The sequence below is a fragment of the Argopecten irradians genome, chromosome 3 (genome assembly GCF_041381155.1).
Source record: "Argopecten irradians isolate NY chromosome 3, Ai_NY, whole genome shotgun sequence".
Classification (NCBI taxonomy): domain Eukaryota; kingdom Metazoa; phylum Mollusca; class Bivalvia; order Pectinida; family Pectinidae; genus Argopecten; species Argopecten irradians.
Window position 1 is genome coordinate 7,049,778 of NC_091136.1, and position 26,692 is coordinate 7,076,469.

Here is a 26,692-nt window from a genome sequence, read left to right on the forward strand (position 1 = left end):
ATGTGACGGGATAATGTGTCATGAAATTTCAAAGTGTTATGACAACAATGTATCGGAAACTGGGTTGTTACTAAAATGAATTGGTTTCACTAGTTATCTATAAATAGGTTCCATGTGTGATGTGCGTAACTGCCATGCGCTGTGTAAAAGAAACCATGTACAGGAAATATTCTACCATTGTAAGAAACCATGTACAGGAAATACTCTACCATTGTAAGAAACCATGTACAGGAAATACTCTACCATTGTAAGAAACCATGTACAGGAAATACTCTACCATTGTAAGAAACCATGTACAGGAAATACTCTACCATTGTAAGTAACCATGTACAGGAAATACTCTACCATTGTAAGAAACCATGTACAGGAAATACTCTACCATTGTAAGAAACCATGTACAGGAAATACTCTACCATTCAAAGTGTTTACAGTATTTCCATTCATTGTCACATTTCTGGTTTTATTAAAAAAACTAAATAAATCTAATTCATAGTACTGATTGTTCTCTGAAAGATTTCAGCAATTATTATGGAATCCAGACTAAGTATGGCAAATTTGTGGCAATGATGTACAGCTGTAACGTTACTAAAATAGAGCTAAAGCTTATATGTCAGTTATCTGGTTACGGTTCGGTTAATCTGATCCGGTTAACTGGTTGATTTTTTTCTAACCGTTCCAGCGCTAATATGAATATAAGTATGGTACTTACTTTTTGATGCGTTCAGGATTCTTTCTCGAATCTTCTTCATCACTGACACAAAAGCATTTACTGGACGTTGATAATGTACGCAAAGAGCCATTGTAAGAGACATTGATTCTCTGTACGCTTGAAAAAAATAAAATGAAAATAGGATTAAAGAGACCATTGAATAAGTTGTAATTGAGAATGGTTTCTAAATTGCATTATGTCAATTACATCTGAGCAGAGCATTCTAATTGAGTGATGGATGGTAGTACATAATAACAATATCATTGTCTCCTTTACACAATCATGATATATCGCGATGTGATACATGAAAATTAACAGCTCTAATTATTACACATTTATGGGACGAGTCGTCCAAACCCATCTATAGTGTCAGGCAATGCTGTGGTGCAGGTAGCTACTGTTGTAGCAGAAAAGATATCACCTTCTGACTACAACAGTAGCTAGGGTGCAGGTAGCCCGAGATACTCTGGCCCTGATCACACCAGACATATATACACATAATCATTATGACAGATAGATGTCTGGTGTAGGGCAAGAGCGCACTACTACATGAAAAGGTGGAACTCGCGAACACTGTTTGGTATCAGGCCAGGTAATCTCCTATTCAGACTGACAAGAAGCATCACTTTATTACCTTGGTCTTTTAAAAAAATCAGAGACATATATACATAGAGATTGGAAACTCCTTCTTTGTCTTTGTTGACAGGTAGAGGGACCTCCGGTTAATAGGCATTTTCCCTTGGCTAACTACTTTTAAGTGCATTCTTTGAAACATGATATTTTTTTTTGCATCAATACAAAGTTTAAACATTATATCATGGTTTGATGTGACCAGTTTTTCCAATTGATGTTATTTAATATGATATTTGAAAGCATGAAAATCGACAATTTTACCTGGTTTTTCGAAAATCAGACATTAAAAACCGGAAGTACCTTTTGTTTTATTATTGTATATATTAAAATATTATTTCCTCTATACAAAATCGTACTCAAACCATCTGAAAATTACTTAACTTTTTATAACATTTCAAAGTTATTCTGCTATATTTAACTATTCAAAAGTTTATCTAAAAAACCCTAAGCACCCCCTAAGCACATAGAGGTACATCTGCCGATTGTAAAAATGGCGCAGTTGCCAATCTGAAAAAACTACTCAAAGCCTTCCATTTTATCATGGCCCCCATGCAGGCACAAAGTGCTAAGCACTTCTAAGATAACACAAACATGAAAATATAAGAAAAAACTCAATCATCAAAATCAAATCCCACACACTGACAGCTTCAGTTTGCGGCCACCATTTTTTTTATACATATGGGGAGTGGAATCATGGGTAATCACCTTGGATATGATGCCTCTGAAGTAAGCTCATTATATAATCAAGCGTTTCAAACGCTCTTATGGCCTGACAAACGTATAATCTTCATCAGGACAATGCTCAATGCTAACCCTTATTTGCAAATGTTCAAGTGATTTAATGTTCAAGTGATTTAGACCACCTTCCAATATAATCAGCTGACCGAAAACAGAATATATTTTACCTTAATAAAATATCTCCTTTCTCTAATGGGAGTTTCCTTCCCAAAGGAAGTTTTTGAGACAAGGATAGAGTGGGAATATATGAATAAAAAATAAACAGAAAATTTGGCTCCGTTATTTCCATAATATCACTTTTTAACATTGTACTAGCGCTGTATAATCAATGGTTACTGAAACATCTTGCTGCAACCATTAAGGCCTTGCCTTCAGTCATATTATTTTATCAATACAGTAGTTTCTTCGCTGCAGCTTTAAATTTTCCTCTACACCATCGCTATTTTCCCATAGTATGAAAATCGCCTCTAATCTTGATGTCTATACATGTATTTAGGTAGATAATTAATTATTCATTTGTAATTGAAACAACCAAGGTAAATGACGCTTTCTCGTCAGGCTGAATTGGAGATGACCTGGTCTAATAGCAATTGGTGTTACAGGCGAGTTCCACCTTTTTATGTAGTAGTGCGCTTTGGCCCTTCACCAGTCACCAGACATCTCAGGCCGTTTTTGTTTATTCGGAAACAACCAGCTCAACCGTTGGTTAAAGTAATTATTTCAAGTGTAAAACCTGACGGACCTGCAGTTTTTGATATAGGGCTGTGAAAACTATATAAAATCACCAGGTCCGTCTTAAGTTAATAAACAAACAACTAGGTCTAACCAGTCAAACCGTATAATCGAAAACGGCCTAAGTCTGGTGTCAGGGTCTGAGTATCTTGGGCTAGGGTGCAGGATAGCAACTGTTGTAGCGGAAAAGATATCACCTAATTCTGACTGATCTTTTCCGCAACAACAACAGCTAGGGTGCAGGAGAGACCACTTTTCACCACATTAATCTGTTGATAAGATAAAAAGTCCCATTACTTGTTACTTGTCATAAGTCATTTATAGCGACATATATAACTTTTATTCTTTGCATTTACTCTACAGTAATACTAACAGACTAAAACAAACACCAAACGCAAAAGATACACATTTTCGGCGTCATTTCATAACGATAGGCCTCTGACCTTCCTAATGAACAGGAGCGGACAGTGCTCTCTATCAATATGTATTGCTTCTCGAGCTGAAATTAAGAAACAGAAGTAAATATAACCACGTCCTTGTTGTTTCCAGTGATGAACCTACCTGACAATATAAGAACACGCCGGTGGACGGCGATATGTTAGGAACTGACATGCCAGTCGTCTGAAGGCTGACATCTTGTTTTAGGCCCGCAGTAAATTGACCCCCCAAAAAATAATAATAAAAAAAAATATCTGAATTTTATGTTTAAAAATCATAAAACTACATTTATTTCATAAAAAATGTTTAATTCGACAGCTATACGTAATAATATGGTATTTCTAATTTTAATTCAAACCGAAGCCTTTCCTACGGCGACAAACAGGATATCGATCGAACAGCTCAATGTTGACCGAACAGACAGGATCGTCATGCATGTTTGATATTTTGGTCTTCAAGCTCATCATCAAACAATGGTTACCTTATTTGATGACCGCTTTGGTCAATCGATTGATGTATCTTTTATTTTCAGGAAAATGTCAGATTTCTCTAACTTAGTAGGACCTAATGCTATGGAAATTAGGGTAGGTAAGATTTTGATAGATTTATTTAGATCGTTGGATCCCAGCACGATCCCTTCTCTCGTACATGTACAAATGTATCTTCATTGATGTTGACGCCTAGATGGTCTGGGTTCCGTGTGTTATTTGTTGCTCCGAGAATATTTTATTGGTTTCCATTTATTCACAGCTCCAGTAGTCCAGTAAAGAGATGCTGTACGTTACCCAAAAATGATTGCAACAGAATTTGTTTTTGTTTTTTTTTCATACAGATCTTACATTGTTTTATAGAAGAAATAAAATCGACACAAATAAAACTTTAGGAAAGTGTTTTTCTTGATCCCCTAAAAATCATAGAAATGGCGATATTTCCTTAATTGGCCAACTTTGAAGCCAAATATAAACTTAAATGGTTATCATGAGATACAAATGTAGATCTACTAGAAAATTACTTTATGACAAGATTATAAGGACAGTACAGATTGCCAAAAACATAAGTTGATATCAACACAGGGGAAAAGTACGACAACATTAAAATCGCATAATTATATCCTTGCTACAGTCAAACATGCTTTTGTTGGATTTTTAAGATAAGAAATGGTTATTAGCAACATACCATTCATACTAATTTTGGCGAAATCTTGTTTATTATATAGTCTTTAAAAGTAAAACATTTTACTTTCACTAGCTGGGATAACATTTGTTGCTCAAAATTGGTCTGTTGGCCTTTTTGAAGGATGTTTTGAAGACCAAATTGAATTTGTCTTTTTAATCAAGAATTAATCAGTTAATACCGTCTCAAGTGTTTAAATAGTTATTAATTCGATCACTTTCTTCGTAGGCTATTCTTACCTAAATGAGACAACTATAATTTGTTATATGACTGTGAGTTTTGCCGTTTTCTGATTGGTCTAGACCGCTCGGTCAGGTCTTGACAAAATGCAATTTGTCAACCTGAATCCGATGAACACCTGTTCAGAGGTTGACATTACAAATCCGGTAACCTGGCTATAAATAGACACAGGGAATTCCCTGTCTCTTCCACAATTTTGACCAATCAAAATAGAGCATTGCCGATCATCGGTCAATAGCCAAATACAACATGGCAGACAACAGTGAGGTAGGATTAGGAAAGATGTTTTAACACATTTTAAATGTAGCTATATGTTCGAAAGTTATATTGTGAAGAAGTACAGCAGAAATACTAAAAGTACCTACTGAGGATACATGGATGAAGATTTTATTGTTTTTTTTTTGTTTGTTTAGATCTAGCCTATATAGACATTGCGATGTCCTTGCCTAAAAATGTTCCAAGTGGCAAAATCTGTATCATTGTAACGTTAACGTTTCATATAACAAAACAATTATTGACTTTTTCGGCCTCGGGGAATATCACCTTTCTCAGGTTTAACAATTTCTCGTAATGACCTACAAAAAGTCAATATTTGTATAGGCCCTAATATTGCAAGAGCCGACAGAAGTATAGTTCCTTTTTATCACTAACAACCAGGGCAATAAGTTACTATAGTACTACCCTCTGTTTACATACAATGTACATGTAAGTGATATTTTGCATTACGTGGATTAAAAGTTCGCGTACGGATTATTCTGTATTTGCATATTGCAGAGTTATCTGCCCTTGGGGTTGGTAATTTGATTGTAACGTCATGTGTATGCGAGCGTAACGTCATACTTTTCGAAGAAAAAGACGTGAATTGCGCTCCCAAAATGATGACGTAACAATCGATACCTAAGATATTTTGTCACCTACATGTTATTACTACCCCATGCTTACTAGTGTTTATAGTAGATACAGGGAGTGTAAAATTGTTGAGCGCATTTAGCTTTAAAAAGAAAACAACACTGTGTCAAAAGTTATAAATGAAATTATATTAACGTCGTGTCTATACATTGTATCTTGTCGCTTAGGAGGTTTAAAACAAATTCATCAATAAAATATTGCATAGAAATACAACAATAAAACTTTTTCATTTGTGAAAAAAAAAATATATAAAAAAAATATCGGTGTCCTTTAGCAATGAACTGAAGTATATTCAGTTAGAATGATAAGATATTTCGTACAGAAATAATTCAATGTAATCTATTACATGATTATGAAATTGTATAAATGGCCATGAAACAAGAAACAAAGAGAATCAAAGTATGATAAAATAAAATAATAATAAAAAACCCAGACATATTTACCTAACATATCACAGATAATAAATTTTAATATCACAGAATGATTGTTGTATTTTACCCGTGAGTCGCAGTTTCATGATAAGTATAGTTGAATATTTCTTGTGGTAATTCATAAATTGACGTATGGCGAATCCAGAATTGCAGTGGACATTCATTCTTATATACCAGAGTTACTTCTACGCCGTGGTGATATGCTAAACAAACATTGGCATAAAAATATTAAAAAAAAACATATTTTGCAATAGAAATAATTGAGATATTTTCTCTTTTTTTTTTTCTCCTGGATTCGTTACGTTAATTTACTACAATTTGAACCAAACTAGAATTGTGTATCTTTGAGTTAGTCAAGTTATGTATACGCCTTTTTCTCTTGATTGTACTTAGTATGGTACAGTTTGATCATTCATAAGACAAAATCTGCTATATAAAACATTTAAAGATAGAACAGATATCTATCTCAATCAGTATATGTGTGTCAGGTTTTTCTAGAAACTAATCTGAGCTATAAAAGCAATGAGACAAAGTATGGCATAATTAGTGAAATGTTTAAAGTTATATGGTCTATAACTTTCGCTCTTTTTGTCATAGTGAAAACTGTTTAAGTGTTATACATATTTTCTCCGTCTGCCTGAGTTTTAAACTTTCTAATTTTACCCTATCTTTTTATAAAGTTGCAGCACTGGAATATTTTACGGTAATGTGTAAATTGGATGTTTCAAATACTCTATATGTGGACATATATACCAGCATGATTTGCTCATATAAGCCAGAAGGAAAACGTAAACAAACACATGTGCGCTTACGCTAGTTATCTGGCTCACCACGTGCAGGTCGTGTCGAACGTCAGTCACGTGATACGATTCGGAATCCGAAGTCACTGAACATGGCGGTGATTGAAGGCGCTTTATTCAAAACCAGGAATATATGATTCCTAGATTTCGGCTCTCTTATAGGCCGACATATGCTTTTGGGGAGCTAAATCATCAAGTTACATTTCAATGTTTAAATATCAAATGTTTAAGTTACATATCGTTAAAGTAAAATTAGCAGCAATACAACTTTAATACAAATAATTTGATTATTAACATGCATAGTACTTTTAAAAAAGTATCGTTTAATGCGTTAAAACTGGCGATAGACGAGACAACTCCGAGAAAAAAAAACAATCCAGGAGAACAGTTTTGTTAAAAATATATTTGTTGAACAAATAAACAAATAATCATGTTATTGAGATCACCATCATCACAACAACACATTAAAACGTTATGTAATACTAGTAATGTAAGTAAAGTAGATGTATTCAGACAAACAATGTCTCGTCATAGTGGAGAATAAGATTATTCATGGGTAAGCATAAATTTTTTATCCTGCAACCAGCATTGGTGTTGCCATGATACGCCTAGCAATTAGATACGTGTTGTATTCGGCACAGACGGAAAACAAATGTATTTTATGTAAGTACGTGCGCCGATTCGACTGACCTACTTCCGAGGCGAAATATTGTTTGAAAAAAACCCGGACATATTTGAAACAATGTTGCAATCTTTCAGCTTAAATGTGCGTGTTTTGAATGAATGTTGCAGGATAAAAAATATACGTGGTCACTGTGTTTAAACATAGCTGTATTGTTGACTCGAGTCTTTCTTACCCTGGCCAAAACATTCTATTTAAGACTCTATTATAGCTTGTACAATATATATGATACTAACATTTTTTTTCCATTTAAGGTCTCCGTGATAAACATAGTAATTTACTCAATAAGAAGAAAATAATTACGAATATTGAATCAATGGTATACATCTAAATCATGAATCATTTGAAACGCCACAGCAATGTTGCGATGACTATATACGGACCAACGCTTCCCTGACTTCATATAAATGTTTGATGTTAACGTTATCTAATAAGCCCCGAAAAACAGACAAATACAATACATCAATGAACCAAGGAGCAAAGACAGGGATGGCATACACGAATAAACAGATCCATTGTTCCAACCCGCCGCAATAGACGATTGTTCGACAGCGATATCCTCAGCACTGCGTCTTGTGTTTGCGGTTAACGACGGCGTGGTGTTCACAACAGAGTGTACAGTCGTTGTTGACTTTACTGACGTTGGTGGATCCAATACAGTTGTAGTGGAGGTTGCTGAATTTTGGATAGAAGTTGTTGTGTCTTGATTTGAAGTTATTATCGAAGTCGTTTGGATAGTAGATTTATTGGTGATTGAAAAAGTTGAAGATTCTGTCATTGAAGATATAGATGTTGTTGATTTAGAAATCGATGTTGTGTCTGCATTTGTGTTCGTTGCCGTATTTTGTGGTACACTGCTAGTTGCTGTTACGATTGAACTCGATGCTGTGTCTCTACCCGTTGGTTCATTTGTATTTATGATAGGCGAATTCGTTGTTGTGGAAACTGTTTGACTATCGGGTGATGTTGCTGAAGAACTCAATGTTGTGTCTCTACTCGTTTGCGCATTCGTATGTATATTAGGCGCACCCGTTGCTGTGGAAACTGATCGACTATTGGAAGATGTTGCTGTTGTACTCGATGTTGTGGCTCTTTGCGTTGGTACATTTGTGTCTATATTAGGCGAATCCGTTGCTGTGGAATGTGGTCGACTACTGGAAGATGCTGTTGTAGGTCTTGATGTCGTGACTATACGCGTTGGCTCATTTGTGTCTATGTTAGGCGCATCCGTTGCTTGGGAGACTGTTCGACTATCGGAAGATGTTACTGTTGAACTCGATGTTGTGGCACTTTGCGTTGGTTCATTTGTGTCTTTATTAGGCGAATCCGTTGCTGTGGAAACTGGTCGACTATTGGTTGATGTTGCTGATGTAACTCAATGTTGTGTCTCTAAGCGTTGGCTCATTCATATGTATATTAGTTGAATCCGCTACTGTTGAAACTGGTCGACTATCGGGTGATGTTGCTGTAAAACTCAATGTTGTGTCTCTAAGCGTTGGCTCATTTGTATGTATATTAGGTAAATCCGTTGCTGTGGAAACTGGTTGACTATTGGTTGATGTTGCTGTAGAACTCAATGTTGTGTCTCTATCCGTTGGCTCATTCGATATATATATTAGGTAAATCCGTTGCTGTGGAAACTGGTCGATTATCAGGTGACGTTGCTGTAGAACTCATTTGTGTCTCTACTCATTCGAATGCATACTAGGTGAATCCGTTGCTGTGGAAACTGGTTGACTATTGGTTGATGTTGCTGTAGAACTCAATGTTGTGTCTCTATCCGTTGGCTCATTCGTATATATATTAGGTAAATCCGTTGCTGTGGAAACTGTCGATTATCAGGTGACGTTGCTGTAGAACTCAATGTTGTGTCTCTATCCGTTGGCTCATTCGGCGAATCCGTTGCTGTGGAAACTGGTCGACTATTGGTTGATGTTGCTGTGTAAGTCAATGTTGTGTCTCTTTGCGTTGGCTCATTCGTATGTGTATAAGTTGAATCCGTTACTGTGGAAACTGGTCGACTATCGGGTGATGTTGCTATAGAACTCAATGTTGTGTCCCTACGCGTTGGCTCATTCGTATATATATTAGGTAAATCCGTTGCTGTGGAAACTGGTCGACTATCAGGTGACGTTGCTGTAGAACTCAATTTTGTGTCTCTATTTGTTGGCTCATTCGAATGCATATTAGGTGAATCCGTTGCTTGGGAAACTGTTCGACTATCGGAAGATGTTTCTGTTGAACTCGATGTTTTGGCTCTTTGCGTTGTTACATTTGTGTCTATATTAGGCGAATCCGTTGCAGTGGAAACTGGTCGACTATTGGTTGATGTTGCTGTGTAAGTCAATGTTGTGTCTCTTTGCGTTGGCTCATTCGTATGTGTATAAGTTGAATCCGTTACTGTGGAAACTGGTCGACTATCGGGTGATGTTGCTATAGAACTCAATGTTGTGTCACTACGCGTTGGCTCATTCGTATATATATTAGGCGAATCCGTTGCTGTGGAAACTGGTCGACTATCAGGTGACGTTGCTGTAGAACTCAATTTTGTGTCTTTATTTGTTGGCTCACTCGAATGCATATTAGGTGAATCCGTTGCTGCGGAAACTGGTGGACTATCGGGAGATGTTGTTGGAGAACTCGAAGTTGTGTCTCTATTCGTTGGTTCCGATGATATAGTCAGTTCTAAGCGACTCTGTGATGTTGTTGCTATTGTACTTTCTGTTATTGGTTCCGTTATTGAGGGTGATGTTCGACTATCAGGCGATGACACAGGAACGCTCGGTGCTGTAGGGTATGTTACAGTATGTTGGTCAGGATATAGACGTGACGTAACTTGTCTTGTAGTTGGTGTTAGGTCAATATGATCTGTAGGTAGTGAAGGGCTGTAAATTGAAAATAAATCATAATTATATTAAGATACGAAAACAGTTTTGTTCGTGAAAATAACACATATAACTATGAATGCCGATTGGGGTCATTTTGATAAAAGAAAACAACTTTGGCATTATTTGTGAAACTATGGCGTTTTTACGAGAAGCTTTGGCGTTAATATGTGAAACGTTGGCATTATTACGCGAAACTTACGCGTTATATCGCGAAAATTGCTATATACATTGTTTGATCCCTCGGAAGCCACGTTATGATTTTGAAAGCCTCATTTATTATGGACAAGCAAGAACTTTGTCATCTATACCCATGACGTTGTCCAGAATGCAGATGTTCACTGAAAACAAATCTTGAAATATCGTTTAAATCAGAAAACTGTTACTTTCATGTTAATTGTAATCGCTTTAGATACCGCTTTATTGATGATTTGCTTTTAATAGCTTTCAGGCGCGTAGCTACATTAGACTCTCGTGCATCCACATCATTTTCACGTCCAATTTAGGATAAAATCTGATTACGTAACGTAAAATAACCCCCATGTGTATCTATACTTCCCAATAGATCCATTGATGTATAATTCATTTTATTTAAATGTTGCATGCGATTGTTGAAAATTCAAATATATTAATTTTTTAGCAATAGAAGCATCTTATAGGATGTATTTTTAGATATATCATCTGAATATTAGTGTTGTGACGTCGCATCGGTATTTGGCTTTTGAACACAACTGTCCAAAAACGTTGAGTTCATCAGGGTAGCGTCCTATGGTCACCATTTCTCTTGATAGTAACACGCACCTCAAATAATCCTACAGACATTTTCATGAGAATTTCTTATCTAATATATAAATTAGAGGCCCTTGATTCAGTTAATATGCATATGAATTTATGACCTCCGATTAGGTAAATCAGGGTGGTATAACACCATAAATAAAATTATATTGGCCTCAACAAATGCACACGTGTTTACAACATTGATAATATAATTAACCGTTTGATTTAAAATTTGTGGATTATTTCCTTATTGCTACAAAATGTGTGCTAACCATGGTACATATATGTACGTATTATGTATGTTTCGCGTAATAACGCGATAGTTTCACGCCAAAGTCTAGGGTAAAAGAACGCGATATTTTCGCTCAATAACGCGAAATGTTATACAAATAACGAATTAAAAAATCTTCTTCTCCAATAGCAGATGTGGTAGAATCAAATACTTTTCATAGATTAAAAGGTCTGAATGTCTCCTATGCAAATGGTGAAGGGGTCAGGGGGTCGGTGCTTAAAGATCAAATTGATAAATAAAGAGCCTGCTTGGCTAACATGAATTGTTTATATGTCTTTCCATATCCGAACTCAGGTGACCGTTAAGGTCCATGGGCCTCTTGTTATTACGTTGTTTTCTGTAACAATTGCTCTTCACAATTGTGATTATTTTATCTTTTTTTCTGAGGAATGTTTGTGTGGTAATTACGCATATTTTTATCTCCTTGCCTCCAAAAATTAATTCGGAAAGGAAGAATGTTGTCTTGAAAAGACATTGATATGTATGTATCACATTCGATAAACAATACACATATCATGGAACATTTTGCTTAGAGTTTTATTTATAAGGCGGATTTACTTAAAACGATTAATGTTTTTCCTGTAAAGAAATATTCTAATATGACACATTTTGATGATAATTTGGAAAACAATTTTACAAAAAATCTTTGCAAGAAGATGCATTACAACATATTAAAGGGACAATTCCGTCGAAGAGAACATTAACATTTGTACATATATCGGAAAAAGAGTTCTAATGGAAATTAGATCAGTCGGTTTTACTGTGATATGCCTAAAAAGCCCATGGTGGTGTCATGTGTGTAGATGTTCAAAATCGCTTGCTGTCCGTCATTACACATTGTTGTCAAACTTCTTGTATGCCGAACCCTGTCCCTTGCTCGTAGAGTAATGAAACTGTTGTCTAAAACTGCTCAAATCGCTCTGACAGTAGTATGTTTGCCTTATTAGATGAATTGTCTTGTCTAAAAATCATTTTATCTCCTTCTCAGTGTTTATGTAGTTTATTTGTTTAACGTGCGTGGCTTTGGCTCGGATATGAGTACTGTAAATAACAGCGTCCATATTGTACCTGCTTAATCGTATTGATCAACGATTTGATATTTCAACGATATTAATTAAAATACTTAACAATGTGGTGGAATTTGACAATGTTTTACGTTATATGTTTCATAAGAAATGTAGTACAATAAATTTATGCTATATTTTGCTTCTTGGTTATGTAAAAGAATTAGCCTGAGTGAATTGTCACAGAGATCAAAATGTTCAGTAGGCCACCCTCTTTGAAAAAATGATGGTGAAATTTTTTTCGACCATATGGTGGAGTCAAGGGTCAAAGGTCAAATGTTTTATAAAATGAAAAAACTGGCGGGAGTAATTTTATATTTTGACTTTGAGAGCGCCGAACTTGATTTTTCTTCTTCAATACATGCCATATTTTTTATTTATTCACAAAAGACTTTTTTTGTTATTTCATAATGGGACATTTTTGAAAAATGTCAGATGGAGTTAAGGGCAAAGATTATACCAGGTAGTTTCTTTCATACCCAAATGAAATTAAAAGATAGTGACATCAATAGTTACATATATTACGGCAAAATATACGGGTAATATTTTGAGTCTACAACCTTAAAATGTCTGCATCTCGGTTACTGATCAACCATATTCAAACAGTTTGCCAACGATCATTATACGGTGCATGAACTTTTTTTTTTTTTTTCATTTTTTTTTTTTTTTTCATTTTTGAAGATATTTTACATGGGTACAAAAAGCATTTACATATGATATTCAATATTCATTTATAAACTTTGAATTTCTCTAATATTGCGCTACTAGATATATTGCACTCTCAAGGTGTTTATTGAAAAGACAAAGTTTACTCTCTGTGTAAATATATATATATCGGTGCATGAACTTACCTATCTTTCGGCATCGAGGAAGTTGTATGCAATGAATCTGCAACAAGTATCAAGATAAAGGATTCATTTAAGGATATGGAAGCTGTCTTTTTGACAGTAAAAACATTCAAATACAAAAAGTAAATGGCAAATAAAAAGAAAAATCAAAATACAATATCCTGGGAATTAATTGACGAAGTCAAATACCTTTATATGAAGAAAATGGTCAAAAGCAAACAGATAAGGTACATATGTAGTTAGAAATATATTGGTTTTGCTAATACTACGTACCATTCCATAGAGGTCTATCTTCATCATCAAATGTACTATTACATGTTGTTAAATCACTCAAAACTTGTATCGCTTTCCTGTCACAAGCTGCACATTGTATCCAGTACTCCAAACCACTGCAAAATTATAGTAGTTCTGATTAGATGAAAAATAATAACAAACCGTAGATGCTAAGCACATCGCATCAGAGTTTATTATATCACATTGCAACGTGTTATCGCACTTATTGAATAAGAAATGATATGCAAATAAAGAACTTTGTATAGATGCAATTTCACAAATAGCTCATAACAACATATTAAATATAAATAATTCTGTGTGAAATACAATCCCAAATCATCGCGATATAATATCACTTTGATATTGAATTTGTAATATTACCTGCAAATCCTGTTGGCCATATCGTGTACCGTTGATTCATCAAAATGGAAGTTAATATCAACAGAGCACTGAGTCTGTGCGTTTGAAATACAGGCGACGAAAACTGACAAATATTCAGCTTCAAAAAGACATAAGATTGATGAATAAAGCTCATGTAATCGCTGTTAACAAAATGACAAAACTTTCTCAAGTTGTTTTTCAGTTACAGTAATTCACATTGTTCGTGGTCTTTTTATCATTAACCATGACATTTATTTAACAGTTATAAAAAGTACCGACCCCCAAAGATATATAAATACAACATAAAACATGAAGATCAAAGACACGTTATTGTCATGCGCATCGATTTCGTAATGATACAGATATCAAAAATGTGATATGTTCACGTGTTTGCGTTAGAATGTAAGACAGGATATTAAGTAAGGACATTTATTACCTATATATTGCTGATTCATTACGCCGTAAACATTCTCCAGGTCCTTGAAAACGACCAAGACCAAATGGTCGTATTTGGTGTATTCTGAACGGGTTTTACTTCTTAGACAGTCGATATATTGTTGGGCATTCATTAGCAGCCTGTAAAAGACAGGTACCAACGTGAACATACTGCTATAACGAGTTCTTTTCAAAATCATAGTTCTGTCGGCAATGATATCAGATTAAATTACTCACTTGAAAATAGACTCTAAGATATGTGATGATGCTTGAGGATTGTTCAGGTCAATATCATCTAGTCCAAAGCAAAATGGCGAAGGGCTGTCAATTAAGGAAATATAAACAATTCATTTCTGATTAATTCAAAGAATGTATTTTGATTTACTCGTATCAAAGTTGAATAAGACAATCAATGCTGATTTTAATCTTAACTGAATATTACTGTAAATTAATTGAATATATATATCCTACCTTATATATGCTGTTTCAAGTACAGAGTATGAAGCATATTGACTGTCTATAATATTGCATTCAGTTTTCTGATAAAGATCATTCTCGAATATACTCAAGATTATAGGGTTGAACAAACCTATGTTCAGGCATTAAGGGCGTTGTCGGCAACGAATCTGCAACACACATGACGTCGAAGAGATAAAGAATGCAGTTAATTATTTTAAAAAGGTTTTAAAAAGACAAGAATTTCCTTATATAATACATTTTTTTAAATACCAATTCAATGTTTGTGTAGAAATCGAATTGGCAATGAAAATATCATGGTATAAAGATCTTCTAAATATCCATTGCAGATAAATAGTGCTTTTTGAAATAGCCTTCTCTGCATGATTGTTGACATCGGATAGATAAACTAAGTGCAAAGCGGTTATGTTATATTCAGAAAAAAACCATTGTTAGTGCAAGGTTTTTACGTCCATGCAGCAGGAAAACACCGAACAAGACACTTATTATGGTGTACTAAAGAGTAACAAGACATCGTCAGTTAAATCAGAATATAGCCCAATAAGGTGTCATGTATTCTTCTTCAAACTGCATTATCCAACTGTTCAAAGAAGCAACGGGTTTGCGTTCAGGAAATCATGGAAATTAGACAAGAATATGGACAGGAAATACAACACGTGAAACTCTATCTTGAGGATACAGGGATTACTTTAACTAAAACATCTGGAAATTATCATTGCTTTGTTTTATCTCGAAATTACATTATTATCGTTAGCTTTCTTTGTCAGAAAATAGATTATGTGTTTGCTGGTGAACAGTATCTGGAGTTAATTAAAGTTATAGGTCAATACTACGTACTATTCCACAGAGGTCTATCTTCATCATCAAATGTACTATTACATGTTGTTAAATCACTCAAAACTTGTATCGCTTTCCTGTCACAAGCTGCACATTGTATCCAGTACTCCAAACCACTGCAAAATTATAGTAGTTCTGATTAGATGAAAAATACTAACAAACCTTAGATGTTAAACACATCGCATCAGAGTTTATTATATCACATTGCAACGTGTTATCGCACTAATTGAATAAGAAATGATATATAAATACAGAACTTTATGTAGATGCAATTTCACGAATAGCTCATAACAACATATTAAATATAAATAATTCTGTGTGAAATACAATGCCAAATCATCGCGACATAATATCACTTTGATATTGAAGTTGTAATATTACCTGCAAATCCTGTTGGCCATATCGTGTACCGTTGATTCATCGAAATGGAAGTTAATATCAACAGAGCACTGAGTCTGTGCGTTTGAAATACAGGCAACGAAAACTGGCAAATATTCAGCTTGAAAAAGACATAAGATCGAGAGTAAAGCTCATGTAATTGTTGTTAACAAAATGACAAAACTCTCAAGATGTTTTTAGTATACAGTAATTCACATTGTTCGTGGTCTTTTTATCATTAACCATTGCATTTATTTAACAGTTATATTAAAAGTACCGACCCCTTTAAAAATATATAAATACCACATAAAACATGAAGATCAAAGACACATTATTGCCATACGCATCGATTTCGTAATGATACAGATATCAAAAATGTGATATGTTCACGTGTTTGGGTTAGAACGTAAGACAGGATATAAGTAAGGACATTTATTACCTATATTTTGCTGATTCATTACACCGTAAACATTCTCCAGGTCCTTGAAAACGACCAAGACCAAATGGTCGTATTTGGTGTATTCTGAACGGGTTTTACTTCTTAGACAGTCGATATATTGTTGGGCATTCATTAGCAGCCTGTAAAAGACAGGTACCAAAGTGAACATACTGCTATAACGAGTTCTTTTCAAAATCATAGTTCTGTCGGCAATGATATCAGATTAAATTACTCACTTGAAAATAGACTCTAAGATATGTGATGATGCTTGAGGATTGTTCAGGTCAATATCATCTAGTCCAAAGCAAAATGGCGAAGGGCTGTCAATTAGAAAATATAAACAATTCATATCTGATTAAATCAAAGGATGTATTTTGATTAACTTATATCAAAGTTGAATAAGACGATCAGTGCTGATTTTAATCTTAAATGAATATTAATGTAAATTAATTGAATATATGTATATATCCTACCTAGAGCAGATTTGATTTCGTTAATTTTTTTCTATCTATATTCCATACAAGAGAATATTCAACATTTATTTAATATATCCTACTGTATATATGCAAGATTCAATTTTGCCGAGTATGAAGCATATTGACTGTCTATAATATTGCATTCAGTTTTCTGATAAAGATCATTCTCGAATATACTCAAGATTATAGGGTTGAACAAACCTATGTTCAGGCATTAAGGGCGTTGTCGGCAACGAATCTGCAACACACATGACGTCGAAAAGATAAAGAATGCTGTTAATTATTTCTAAAAAGGTTTGAAAAAACGTGACAAAAATTTCCATATAAATCACATTTTCACATCTAAATACCAATTCAAAGTCTTGTGTAGAAATCGAATTGGCAATAAAAAATATCATGGTATACAGATCTTCTAAATAGTCCATTGCAGATAAATAGTGCTTTTTGAAATAGCCTTCTCTGCATGATTGTTGACATCGGATAAATAAACTAGGAGCAAAGCGGTTATGTCATATTCAGAAAGAACCTTTGTTATTGCAAGAATTTAACGTCCACGCAGCAGGAAAACACCGAACAAGACACTTATTATGGTGTACTAAAGAGTAACAAGACATCGTCAGTAAAATCAGAATATAGCCCAATAAGGTGTCATGTATTCTTCTTCAAACTGCATTATCCAACTGTTCAAAGAAGCAACGGGTTTGCGTTCAGGAAATCATGGAAATAAGACATGAATATGGACAGGAAATAACACACGTGAAACTCTATCTTGAGGATACAGGGATTACTTTCATTAAAACATCTGAATATTATCATTGCTTCGTTTTTATCTCGAAGTTAGCTAATTGTCGTCAGTTTTTTTGTCAGGTAAGAGATTATGTGTTTGCAGGTGAACGGTATCTTGAGTTAATTTAAGTTATAGGTCAATACTACGTACCATGCCATTGAAGTCCACCTTCACCATCATATGTTATATTGCATGTTGTTAGATTCGATACCACTTGCACAGCATTCTGATCACAAGCAGCACAGCTTATCCACTCTTGCAATGTTCTGAAAAAAATATTGTTGTCAAGTAAAAATATTCAATCAGCTTTAACTGTTGCATTTGTAATTCGATATTTGTGTCATCGGTCTTGTAACAAGTGTCCCGGCTTCCTTAATTTTGTCCAGACTAATCGTTCCAATGTATTCCATCTTTTTATATTGTAAAGCTATATCCCATTTGGTTTGGTATTGATTGTGTCATTATTTTGTGGGCGAAATTCACATCGTTTTATTCTGAAATGTGTAACCTTACTTTGCAAACACATGACGTCACAATCAATACCTACCCGAAAGATCAGATAACTTTGTGATAAAACAATTCTGAATACGAGATTCATCTATTGGGGAAAGGTATACAATAATTAATTGCCATCATTAGACTATAGGGTGGTGCATTTCGTGCCTGATATTGATATTTTGAGGTCTTCGGCCGAAAAATCCTACATAATATCTGGATAATTACCTTAGAGAAAGAGAATGCAGCTGACAAGCTACATGAAAGCTTCCGTCAAAACTCTCTATACCAAGCAAACCACCTGGCTATATACCCACATTTAATAATATGCCATGAACAGCACGTGCTTAAACTATACAGGTGAGCGTGCTAGGTATCAAAAATAACAACCAATCAAAATGTACATAAGTATGAACCGGAAACGGGATTCCCAACCGAGGAATCCTCATAACAAATGGAGTCTCGATCACAACACATGGTTTGTCACGCAGGACATAACAAAAACATCGAGTGTAAATACGAATAAATCCAATACTTTTACAAAACGACGGATTGGACATACATCACATGCATAACGTATTTAATGTTTATATAACTATTGCAAACTAAATATTAACTACCGAGAACAAAAGAGTGTATGTACCTTTATCATAAAATCTATCTGTATTCTGGATATTTTTTCTGTTTTAGGTTTCACATAGCGCTCTTACCTTGTTCATCATTAACTGTTAAAAGGTAAAGTTTGATGATTTTAGGGTTTGCCTTTCTTCAATTTCTCTATGAGTAGAAAGGAAACATATCCTCAAGAAAGAGTTGTTTTTCCAGGAAACGAACTATCAGTGTGTATTACAAATTCGTCATATCAGTAAGTGATGCTAAGACAATTAATTGCGTATACTAAAAAGTGAATTGACGATTTGGAAGCATAAAATGTATATTAATAATTTTGTTATCTCTCATTAGTATTTACATTAAATAATACAACCTGCATATGCCATTGGTAATTTCTTCGACGGTAAGATGACAAATATCTATCTCCACCGAAATCTTGCATCTGGTCGCCGCCTTACTCGTGCATCCAGCCACTCTGTTCAGATCTACAGTGAAACATAATTAGATTGCGAATTACTAGTATTGACAGTAAAAGTAAAACATATTGCAACAACATCATTAAAAATCAATTTTTTATACGTTCGCGTTGACTAAAATTAAAAAGAGCAAAATGAAGAAATCAAATTAACCTTAATTGTTTCCTATCAATAAAAAATATTAAAAAAATGGAAAATAAATTTATCGAAAATGCCGTATCGTACCGTCATACGATTGAGGTAATAAGTATTCCATTCCATTTGGATCTATAAACATGGTTCTAAACAATATATCAAACATGCTGTATTCTTGGTAAGTAGCATCCTTCAGGCAAGTAACATAATGATGTTGATATAGGCTAATCCTGAAAGTCAGATAAGATTTTCAAAATGTGTAAAAAATATACAATTAAATAAGATAGAATATATCGATGATACATGCATGCAAATAAAACAGCATGATTTCTGTTATTAAGTAACATTGTATTTACATTACATTTTAATCGGTTACATTGTTGTATTTATTATTTATACAATAGATATAGTACTTATGCTAAAATATAAACGAAATGAGTTACATTGCTTCTCAATTTATATTGATAAATGACTTTTTAAATCCTTACCCATCGATAACGTTTATGGCCTGAGTGAGAAAGGATGACGGTAGGACCATTCTTGGAATGCCGTCGTCCACACCAAAGCATGAAAGGGCTGCACTTTTCAAGCTTTAACGATTAAAAGTAATTACATCAGAGTAAGCGATCTTATAATTACATCTGGCAGGCATCGATATCTAACAGTCTAATATTGGCATGTAACAATTAATAAAGAGTGTGATGAGCGGTTATGATTTAAAAAAAAACCATACGTCTGTATCGTATAATTTATTTTTGAAAAAATGTTAAATATCTGCATTGCTGAACCACTCCATCACGGAATTTGTATTTTTAATGTTTTCCGAAATATATTGGGAACCTGTAAAAACGACATGAAGTTTGCAAATAAAATTGTAAGTCTTAAACACACCTCTGGGTGACTATTGTCTCTCCAACCTTGTCGATAACCGATTTCATTGAGCAATCAGACGTCGATATAGCATTGCTACAGTCCACAATGGACCTGGAATAAATCATATTACGCTCTCTACTTATATATATAGGTATTCGAAATATGCGTGAACGAGGCGTCGACAATAGAGGTATTGAACCAAATCAGCAAAACAACAGAATAATGACAGCAGGTCAGTTCATTCCTAAGATTAAAGGACAGTTTATTTAAAAAAAAAAATCTATATCTATATTTACTTATCCAGTGGTTGCTATGAGGACTATATCTTTTACATAGATAGTAATATCAGCCTTCATACGCTAACGTGCATCATTTAAAATATATGTACAAAAATGCAGTTTACACACCAGTAAACAATAAAAAAAAAATAATTCCTTTAGTAAAACCGCATGTGTTAAGAAAACTGCAACTGGAAATTAATTCTCCATATATGAAAAGAATGATATTTTAATGCAAATATGATAGAATTTATAAAAATTTACATGGGTCTGTGAAGATTATTTTTCTCCCATACGTGTACTTCATTTTTTCATTGCGTCAAACTTGATGATGTCCCCGGCTATAGTATCCGCATATATTCGATGATGTCACGTATAACGTATTTGTTTTCCCTACTCCGGTAAAGGACAGGATAACATTGTCAAGTATGGGAGGAAATTCTTTTTCCATACTTTACGGGGTCATCCCAAGGTTGGTAGGAAAATATAACTCTGTCTTTTACCGTGGTAGGAAAAATATGATTTTGCCATTATATGGACGAAAATAAGAGCCTACAGGTATGAATTAGTGCACGATGCAGGGAATAACCTTGTCATCGAAAACAAAAAATCTAGTTTTAATGATGAACCTAGCCCATACCTCTGAAAGCCGACAATATCTGTATAGGGAAAACGGTGGCATACTCCTTCGCTTACACCATTTGCAAGACACGAAATATCTGAAATGAACAAAAAATACCTTATTTTTAAAATTGCACTTGGAAGTAATTTCCCGCTAAAATGACGTTAGTGGGGAGTGTAATAGAAACAACAGTCCAGCACAAACGTTCTCAAGTATCACGTGGTACGTGATTAAGTCCCAATGGCTAAGACATTTCATAATTCATTAAAATGTATGTTTGGAAATTTTGATAAGGCTTAATGTAATTTATTGCGCATATTGTGTTCGGTATGTATGTTGGAAACAAGACAAATGGTCATCGTGTATATTCGTCATAACACAAAAGTCTTCATTTTTTGTGAAAAAAAATCTTAATAAGTAATTAAATTGCTTATCTAATAATTATCTCACTCCATAACAGTATAGAACCGCGCTAGAAATGTATCAAAACAGGCACAAATTGCAAACATCACTGCCTGACTTCATACCACATTTGTTATAATAATATGTGTTGATCGTCTGATGATTTCTTAATACATCAGCGCCTGCATTAGTGCACCACAACATAAAGATGTAGAGTGAGGCAGTCGGGGATTTTCACAATTGATATGTTGATATTCATTCCAGTACAATACCTTATGAAATCGCATGTAATGATGACATCATTTAACGTGTGGTAAAATAATCACAATTCTTACGTCAAACTTGAAAGATACTTACGTGTAACAATGACGTCATTAAGCAATTAATGAAGTAATTTTAAAAACACATCTAAAACATAAGACAGTTTAGAAACTTCAAACAAATAGTAATCTGCCACATACCTATGAAGTAGGCATCCTCATAGCAGAAGTCGTAAACCACGGACCTTACAGCAGTCATATTGACATAATATCCCGCATGTTGTAACAGGACGAATGCCCGTCTGATGTCCGCATCACTCTGCATGCACTCGAATATCGAATCTATGACGTAATCACTAGTGAGAAAGAAAAGTTGTTTATATGGTGTCCAGTTGTTTACTAGTATATACAACGTCTTCGGTGGTATACATGTCATTGCATGAGATAATGTGTAATTTAGAGTTTAACAAAACATCCCTAAATATACATGTACATAAATTTATACATGGTTGTAGCCTTGGAGAGTGGTAAATAGAGGATTTAACATGAGTGGATGAATTTAAATTATTCGGAAGACGTAATGGTCGAAAGTTTGGAATATTCAACTTACTAGCAACCAAAGAAGAATGTATTGTAGACAGCTGTGTAGAAGTCATCGTATTTCCTGTTCACACAGCGAGTGACGGAAGCCAAGGCACTGTTGTCAACATAAAGAAGAGGAAGATGTAATTGAGTATTACTGTAAAAATCTTTCTTTCGCGGCTATTAAATTTTGCGATTTCAATTTCAAAACAGGTTCGCGAAGCTCAATTCTCGCGTATTTAAAAATTGAATGATAATTCTGTTTGTTTGTTTTTATTAATTAACGTCCTATTAACAGCTAAGTTCATGTAAGGACGGCCTCCCATGTATGCGGTGTTTGGCGTGTATGTTCTTGGAGGTGCGTGTTTTGGGAGACTGTGGTATATTCATATTGTGTCTTCTTGTATAGCGGAACTGTTGCCCATTTTATAGTGCTATATCACTGAAGCATGCCGCCGAAGACACCAAGCAACACACCCCACCCGGTCATATTACTGACAACGGCGAATCAGTCGTCCCACTCCATAGATGCTGAGCGCTTACCAGGAGCAGAAACTACCACTTTTATAGACTTTGGTGGACAGAACCCAGAGCCTTCCTCACAGGGGCGAACGCTCAACTCGGGGCCAAAAGTGAGGCAGTGCCAAGGGAGGCATTAGGAAAGTTAAAGTCGGTTTGGAAGAAGAGAAAAGATAAGATCCTAAATTTAGTCGCCTTTTACGATCATCTAACGCCCTACCTGCAGAGCCAGAATGATAATACCTATCAATATATATACATGTATTGACACGCGGAAACGATTTTTTGCGAGTTTATTTAGATAACAAAATTCGCGAAAGTAAAACGCACGCGAATAAGAGTTGGTTTACAGTATTTAATAATTAATTTTCTTTTTGTTTCTGGCTTTCTGATTGGCCTATTAATTTTTTTCATTGAAGTCACTATTTTTTTAATTTCATCGGGTTATGAAATAAATTTGGTTTGCTACGCGGATTCACAGTTTGCAAACAAATTTTCTTTCATACCCCGATGAAATTAAATAAATGAAATCAACTTTTTAAATTGTAGTAAATGATGACGAAAAACATTTTATAAAGCTGATGAAGTTGGTATTAAGAAACATTATAATTATAAAACATTGAATTTATGAAACGATAGACTAACACCACATGTAAACTAAGCTGAACTAATAATACATGGAACAAAATTAATAAACCCGTCTCTTTTGAGACATAATAAACATATGTATAGTACATTTGTCAAAAAAATAAGTTTATCATTCAAACATTGTCATTCAAAACCAAACTGCCCTAGCTGATATACATATGTTAAAACAAATACCGTGGAAAAAATGTACCGTGTTTGGATCTTGTGTACATTTTCTAATAATCCCAATTGTAACAACAGTTAGTAAAAACACCCTACAATGAGGTATCCAGAGGGTGCAAGACAATCATGTAAAGATAGACATATAATACCGTATACAACTTACCGGGCTTGAATGTCGTCTGGACATTGATACTGCGTCTCGTGGCCATTCTCTGTATTATCGGGATATGTGGCCTGATACTGCTTGACCGTCGTGGTATATCCATCCGGGACATCGGTGTTCTGTGTGCCAAAGTTGCCCCTATAAAATTTTAGATATCGATTTGTAAAATGCTTAGAATCAATTTCTGTTACATACATTTACACGTTTATTTTAAACGAGATGCAAAACTACTATTATAATAATGAATTCTGAAATTATTACAGTGAGATCCGAAGCTAGCATAGATCGATCCGACACTACCATTACTTAACCGCGTTCTTCGGGAACAGGTACTAGGAATCGGCTCTATCAACAGAGATCGAAATCGACTCGTTAGATATACAAAGGAGTGTTTAAGCTTTGCAAGAGAAGAAAACTTGTGAAATAAAACTACTCCGCTAGTTGTTATTGTTTCACTGAACATAGTGACAGGCCTCACTTACCCGCCGTCTTGGTAGTCAAATCCATGGCTGCAACCTGCAAACATAAATATCGCATTAAACTGTCTTAGGAAGTACGATTTTTCCCCTTTTGAATCACACATCAGTTTATTAAGTAATTCAGCTGTTTTTTTACAACAGCTAGGACGTTTCATTTCAACGAAATTATTTCCCTTAGCGGTAATTCCCATACAGTAAAACGCGGTAAAAACGAACCTCTGGGGTCCAAAAAATACTTCGATATAAGCATAGTTCGTTATACAGATATTGCAGATATATTATTCGTTATATAATTCGTTGTAAGCGAGTTCGTCATAACTGTGTTTAATTATAATATGTTATTAATTATTAAGCTAAAGTAACTTGATCAACATAATATACATCTTCTATACTATACATACTAAAAATAATACGAGCAGCAGGAAATTGGAAATGAAATTATCACTATTCCTGTAATCCAGTTAATAATTGTTGAATGACCGGGCCCAGTTGTTCAATGTGATAATATTTTTCTAGATATAATTTCTATATCTTTGATTGAACATTAATAATCTTCGGTGTCACATATTTCAATTATTATCTTATTGGAACTAATCAGAATGCACAGCTGAATAATTAATATTACATTCCCCTATGTACATATCGTTACATTAATCTTGTAAGTGATTGGACAACGTTTAGCACTGTACTCAAATAAGCGCATGATCTGATTTAAGCGCAAAAGGCGCTAATATAAGAGTAGCACCACAAGCACGTACAGTAGGTGGATGTTTATGATAAGAAAAAAAAAGAAAAAAAAACAAAAAAAAAAACACCAAGAATAACGACATTCAGTGTTGACTTAAAGACTTGCAGTATCGATTGCTGCTGGTATCACGTCAGAAATATTAACTCAATCTACCAAATATGTTAGGGAAATTAGAAGATTCCATCCTATTATGAATCAACGCTATCATCAATATGGTACACACCATGACAACTAATTAAATTTTGTACGACCTCCATGTCAGTGGTAGAAATTTTAAAACATATAAAATCAAACATGAGCTACCTACACTATATATAGGCCAATACCCTTCAGGTAAACACTCTAGTGTAATTATTGTCATCATACGAGTCTAATTATAAATAATTAAGGTGTTAACACTCGACCTTGGCATTATGGTTTAACCATGGGTTTGCTAATTTAACTATAATTGTTCGGTTGGTTTTGTGTTGGGCGATACAGAATCACTAGACCCATTGTTATAACATTTATTTAAATATTATGTGTGACAGAAATACCGCCACAGCCTATAATCTCGGCCATTCCACCTCATTAGAAACTCCTTAGAGTACATTATAACCCAATAGAAGAGAGTAGGGTATATTGTATGACACCCTCAAGGTAACGCGACACCTGTAAACCTTTTTTTCCTGATACATAGGTGTATAATTAATGCTGCCATAATAACTTCAAAGATTCGATCATAAACACCACTTCTGTATAAACCAGCTTTAAAGAATAAACACTGAAGCAATTATCCTCATTAATATTACAGTATGATTTTGAACATATCTTTAAGGTACATAGGCCATAAATGGGCGGATAATGTAAGCTTGTTTTCTTCAGTAATCTATTGAATACAATAAGTTTTGATGAATTTAGCTATAAAAATAATTAAACGGCATGAACAAATTATTTATGATGCTTTATAAACATTTGCAACAACAAAGATTTACGCATTTTTGTTATGTTTTTGTTTTTCATTATTATTTATGAAAAACAATCTGAAATAATCACTTTATAATCATTAATTAAATTAGCTCTATTTAAGACAGTCTATAACTTTGTAGGTTATTGATGATAATGTTTCTGACCAAGTCTGTGATGTCCCCAAAATTAAAATATAAGGTGTTCAAGCATTATTACATGTATGCAAACAGAAGAAAACATCAATTGCATTAAATGTTTCTGTTTTATTATGATACCAAAACTCAAGGAAAAAGTCAGCAAATACACACAAGTAATTGTATATGTCCTGTCAAATAAGAAGCACAATCACAATTAAAGAGCCTTTGAACTGTAATATTTGTAATTTGATATTAGTCCTTTTCGATGGCCGAGATCTAAGGGTGTGAATGGTCTTGGAGTAAGAGAAAGTCAAGATGC

At 34.3% G+C, this 26,692-nt stretch overlaps 2 protein-coding genes across 2 annotated transcripts in view; both read right to left on the bottom strand.

Annotated features, from left to right (window-relative positions):
* Positions 1–3,453, bottom strand: part of LOC138317434 (uncharacterized) — a 33,563-nt gene extending 30,110 nt beyond the window's left edge. Inside the window, exons 1-2 of the mRNA XM_069259103.1 lie at positions 3,374–3,453; positions 710–826 (exon numbers count right to left, since the gene is read on the bottom strand). Coding sequence (XP_069115204.1) covers positions 710–826; positions 3,374–3,447 — 191 coding nt within the window. The 5' untranslated portion in view covers positions 3,448–3,453. The remainder of the gene's footprint in view (positions 1–709; positions 827–3,373) is intronic.
* A 3,448-nt stretch (positions 3,454–6,901) lies between these two features.
* LOC138317182 (uncharacterized) overlaps positions 6,902–26,692 on the bottom strand; it is a 30,644-nt gene continuing 10,853 nt past the window's right edge. Inside the window, exons 2-24 of the mRNA XM_069258735.1 lie at positions 24,544–24,577; positions 24,062–24,199; positions 22,598–22,684; positions 22,189–22,343; positions 21,344–21,422; positions 20,444–20,536; positions 20,041–20,142; positions 19,643–19,782; positions 19,315–19,426; positions 17,985–18,100; positions 17,249–17,285; positions 16,808–16,891; positions 16,572–16,711; positions 16,136–16,253; positions 15,755–15,870; positions 15,030–15,066; positions 14,678–14,761; positions 14,442–14,581; positions 14,006–14,123; positions 13,625–13,740; positions 13,355–13,391; positions 9,346–10,370; positions 6,902–8,850 (exon numbers count right to left, since the gene is read on the bottom strand). Of these exons, the coding sequence (XP_069114836.1) occupies positions 7,913–8,850; positions 9,346–10,370; positions 13,355–13,391; positions 13,625–13,740; positions 14,006–14,123; positions 14,442–14,581; positions 14,678–14,761; positions 15,030–15,066; positions 15,755–15,870; positions 16,136–16,253; positions 16,572–16,711; positions 16,808–16,891; positions 17,249–17,285; positions 17,985–18,100; positions 19,315–19,426; positions 19,643–19,782; positions 20,041–20,142; positions 20,444–20,536; positions 21,344–21,422; positions 22,189–22,343; positions 22,598–22,684; positions 24,062–24,199; positions 24,544–24,577 (4,046 nt within the window). The 3' untranslated portion in view covers positions 6,902–7,912. The remainder of the gene's footprint in view (positions 8,851–9,345; positions 10,371–13,354; positions 13,392–13,624; positions 13,741–14,005; positions 14,124–14,441; positions 14,582–14,677; positions 14,762–15,029; positions 15,067–15,754; positions 15,871–16,135; positions 16,254–16,571; positions 16,712–16,807; positions 16,892–17,248; positions 17,286–17,984; positions 18,101–19,314; positions 19,427–19,642; positions 19,783–20,040; positions 20,143–20,443; positions 20,537–21,343; positions 21,423–22,188; positions 22,344–22,597; positions 22,685–24,061; positions 24,200–24,543; positions 24,578–26,692) is intronic.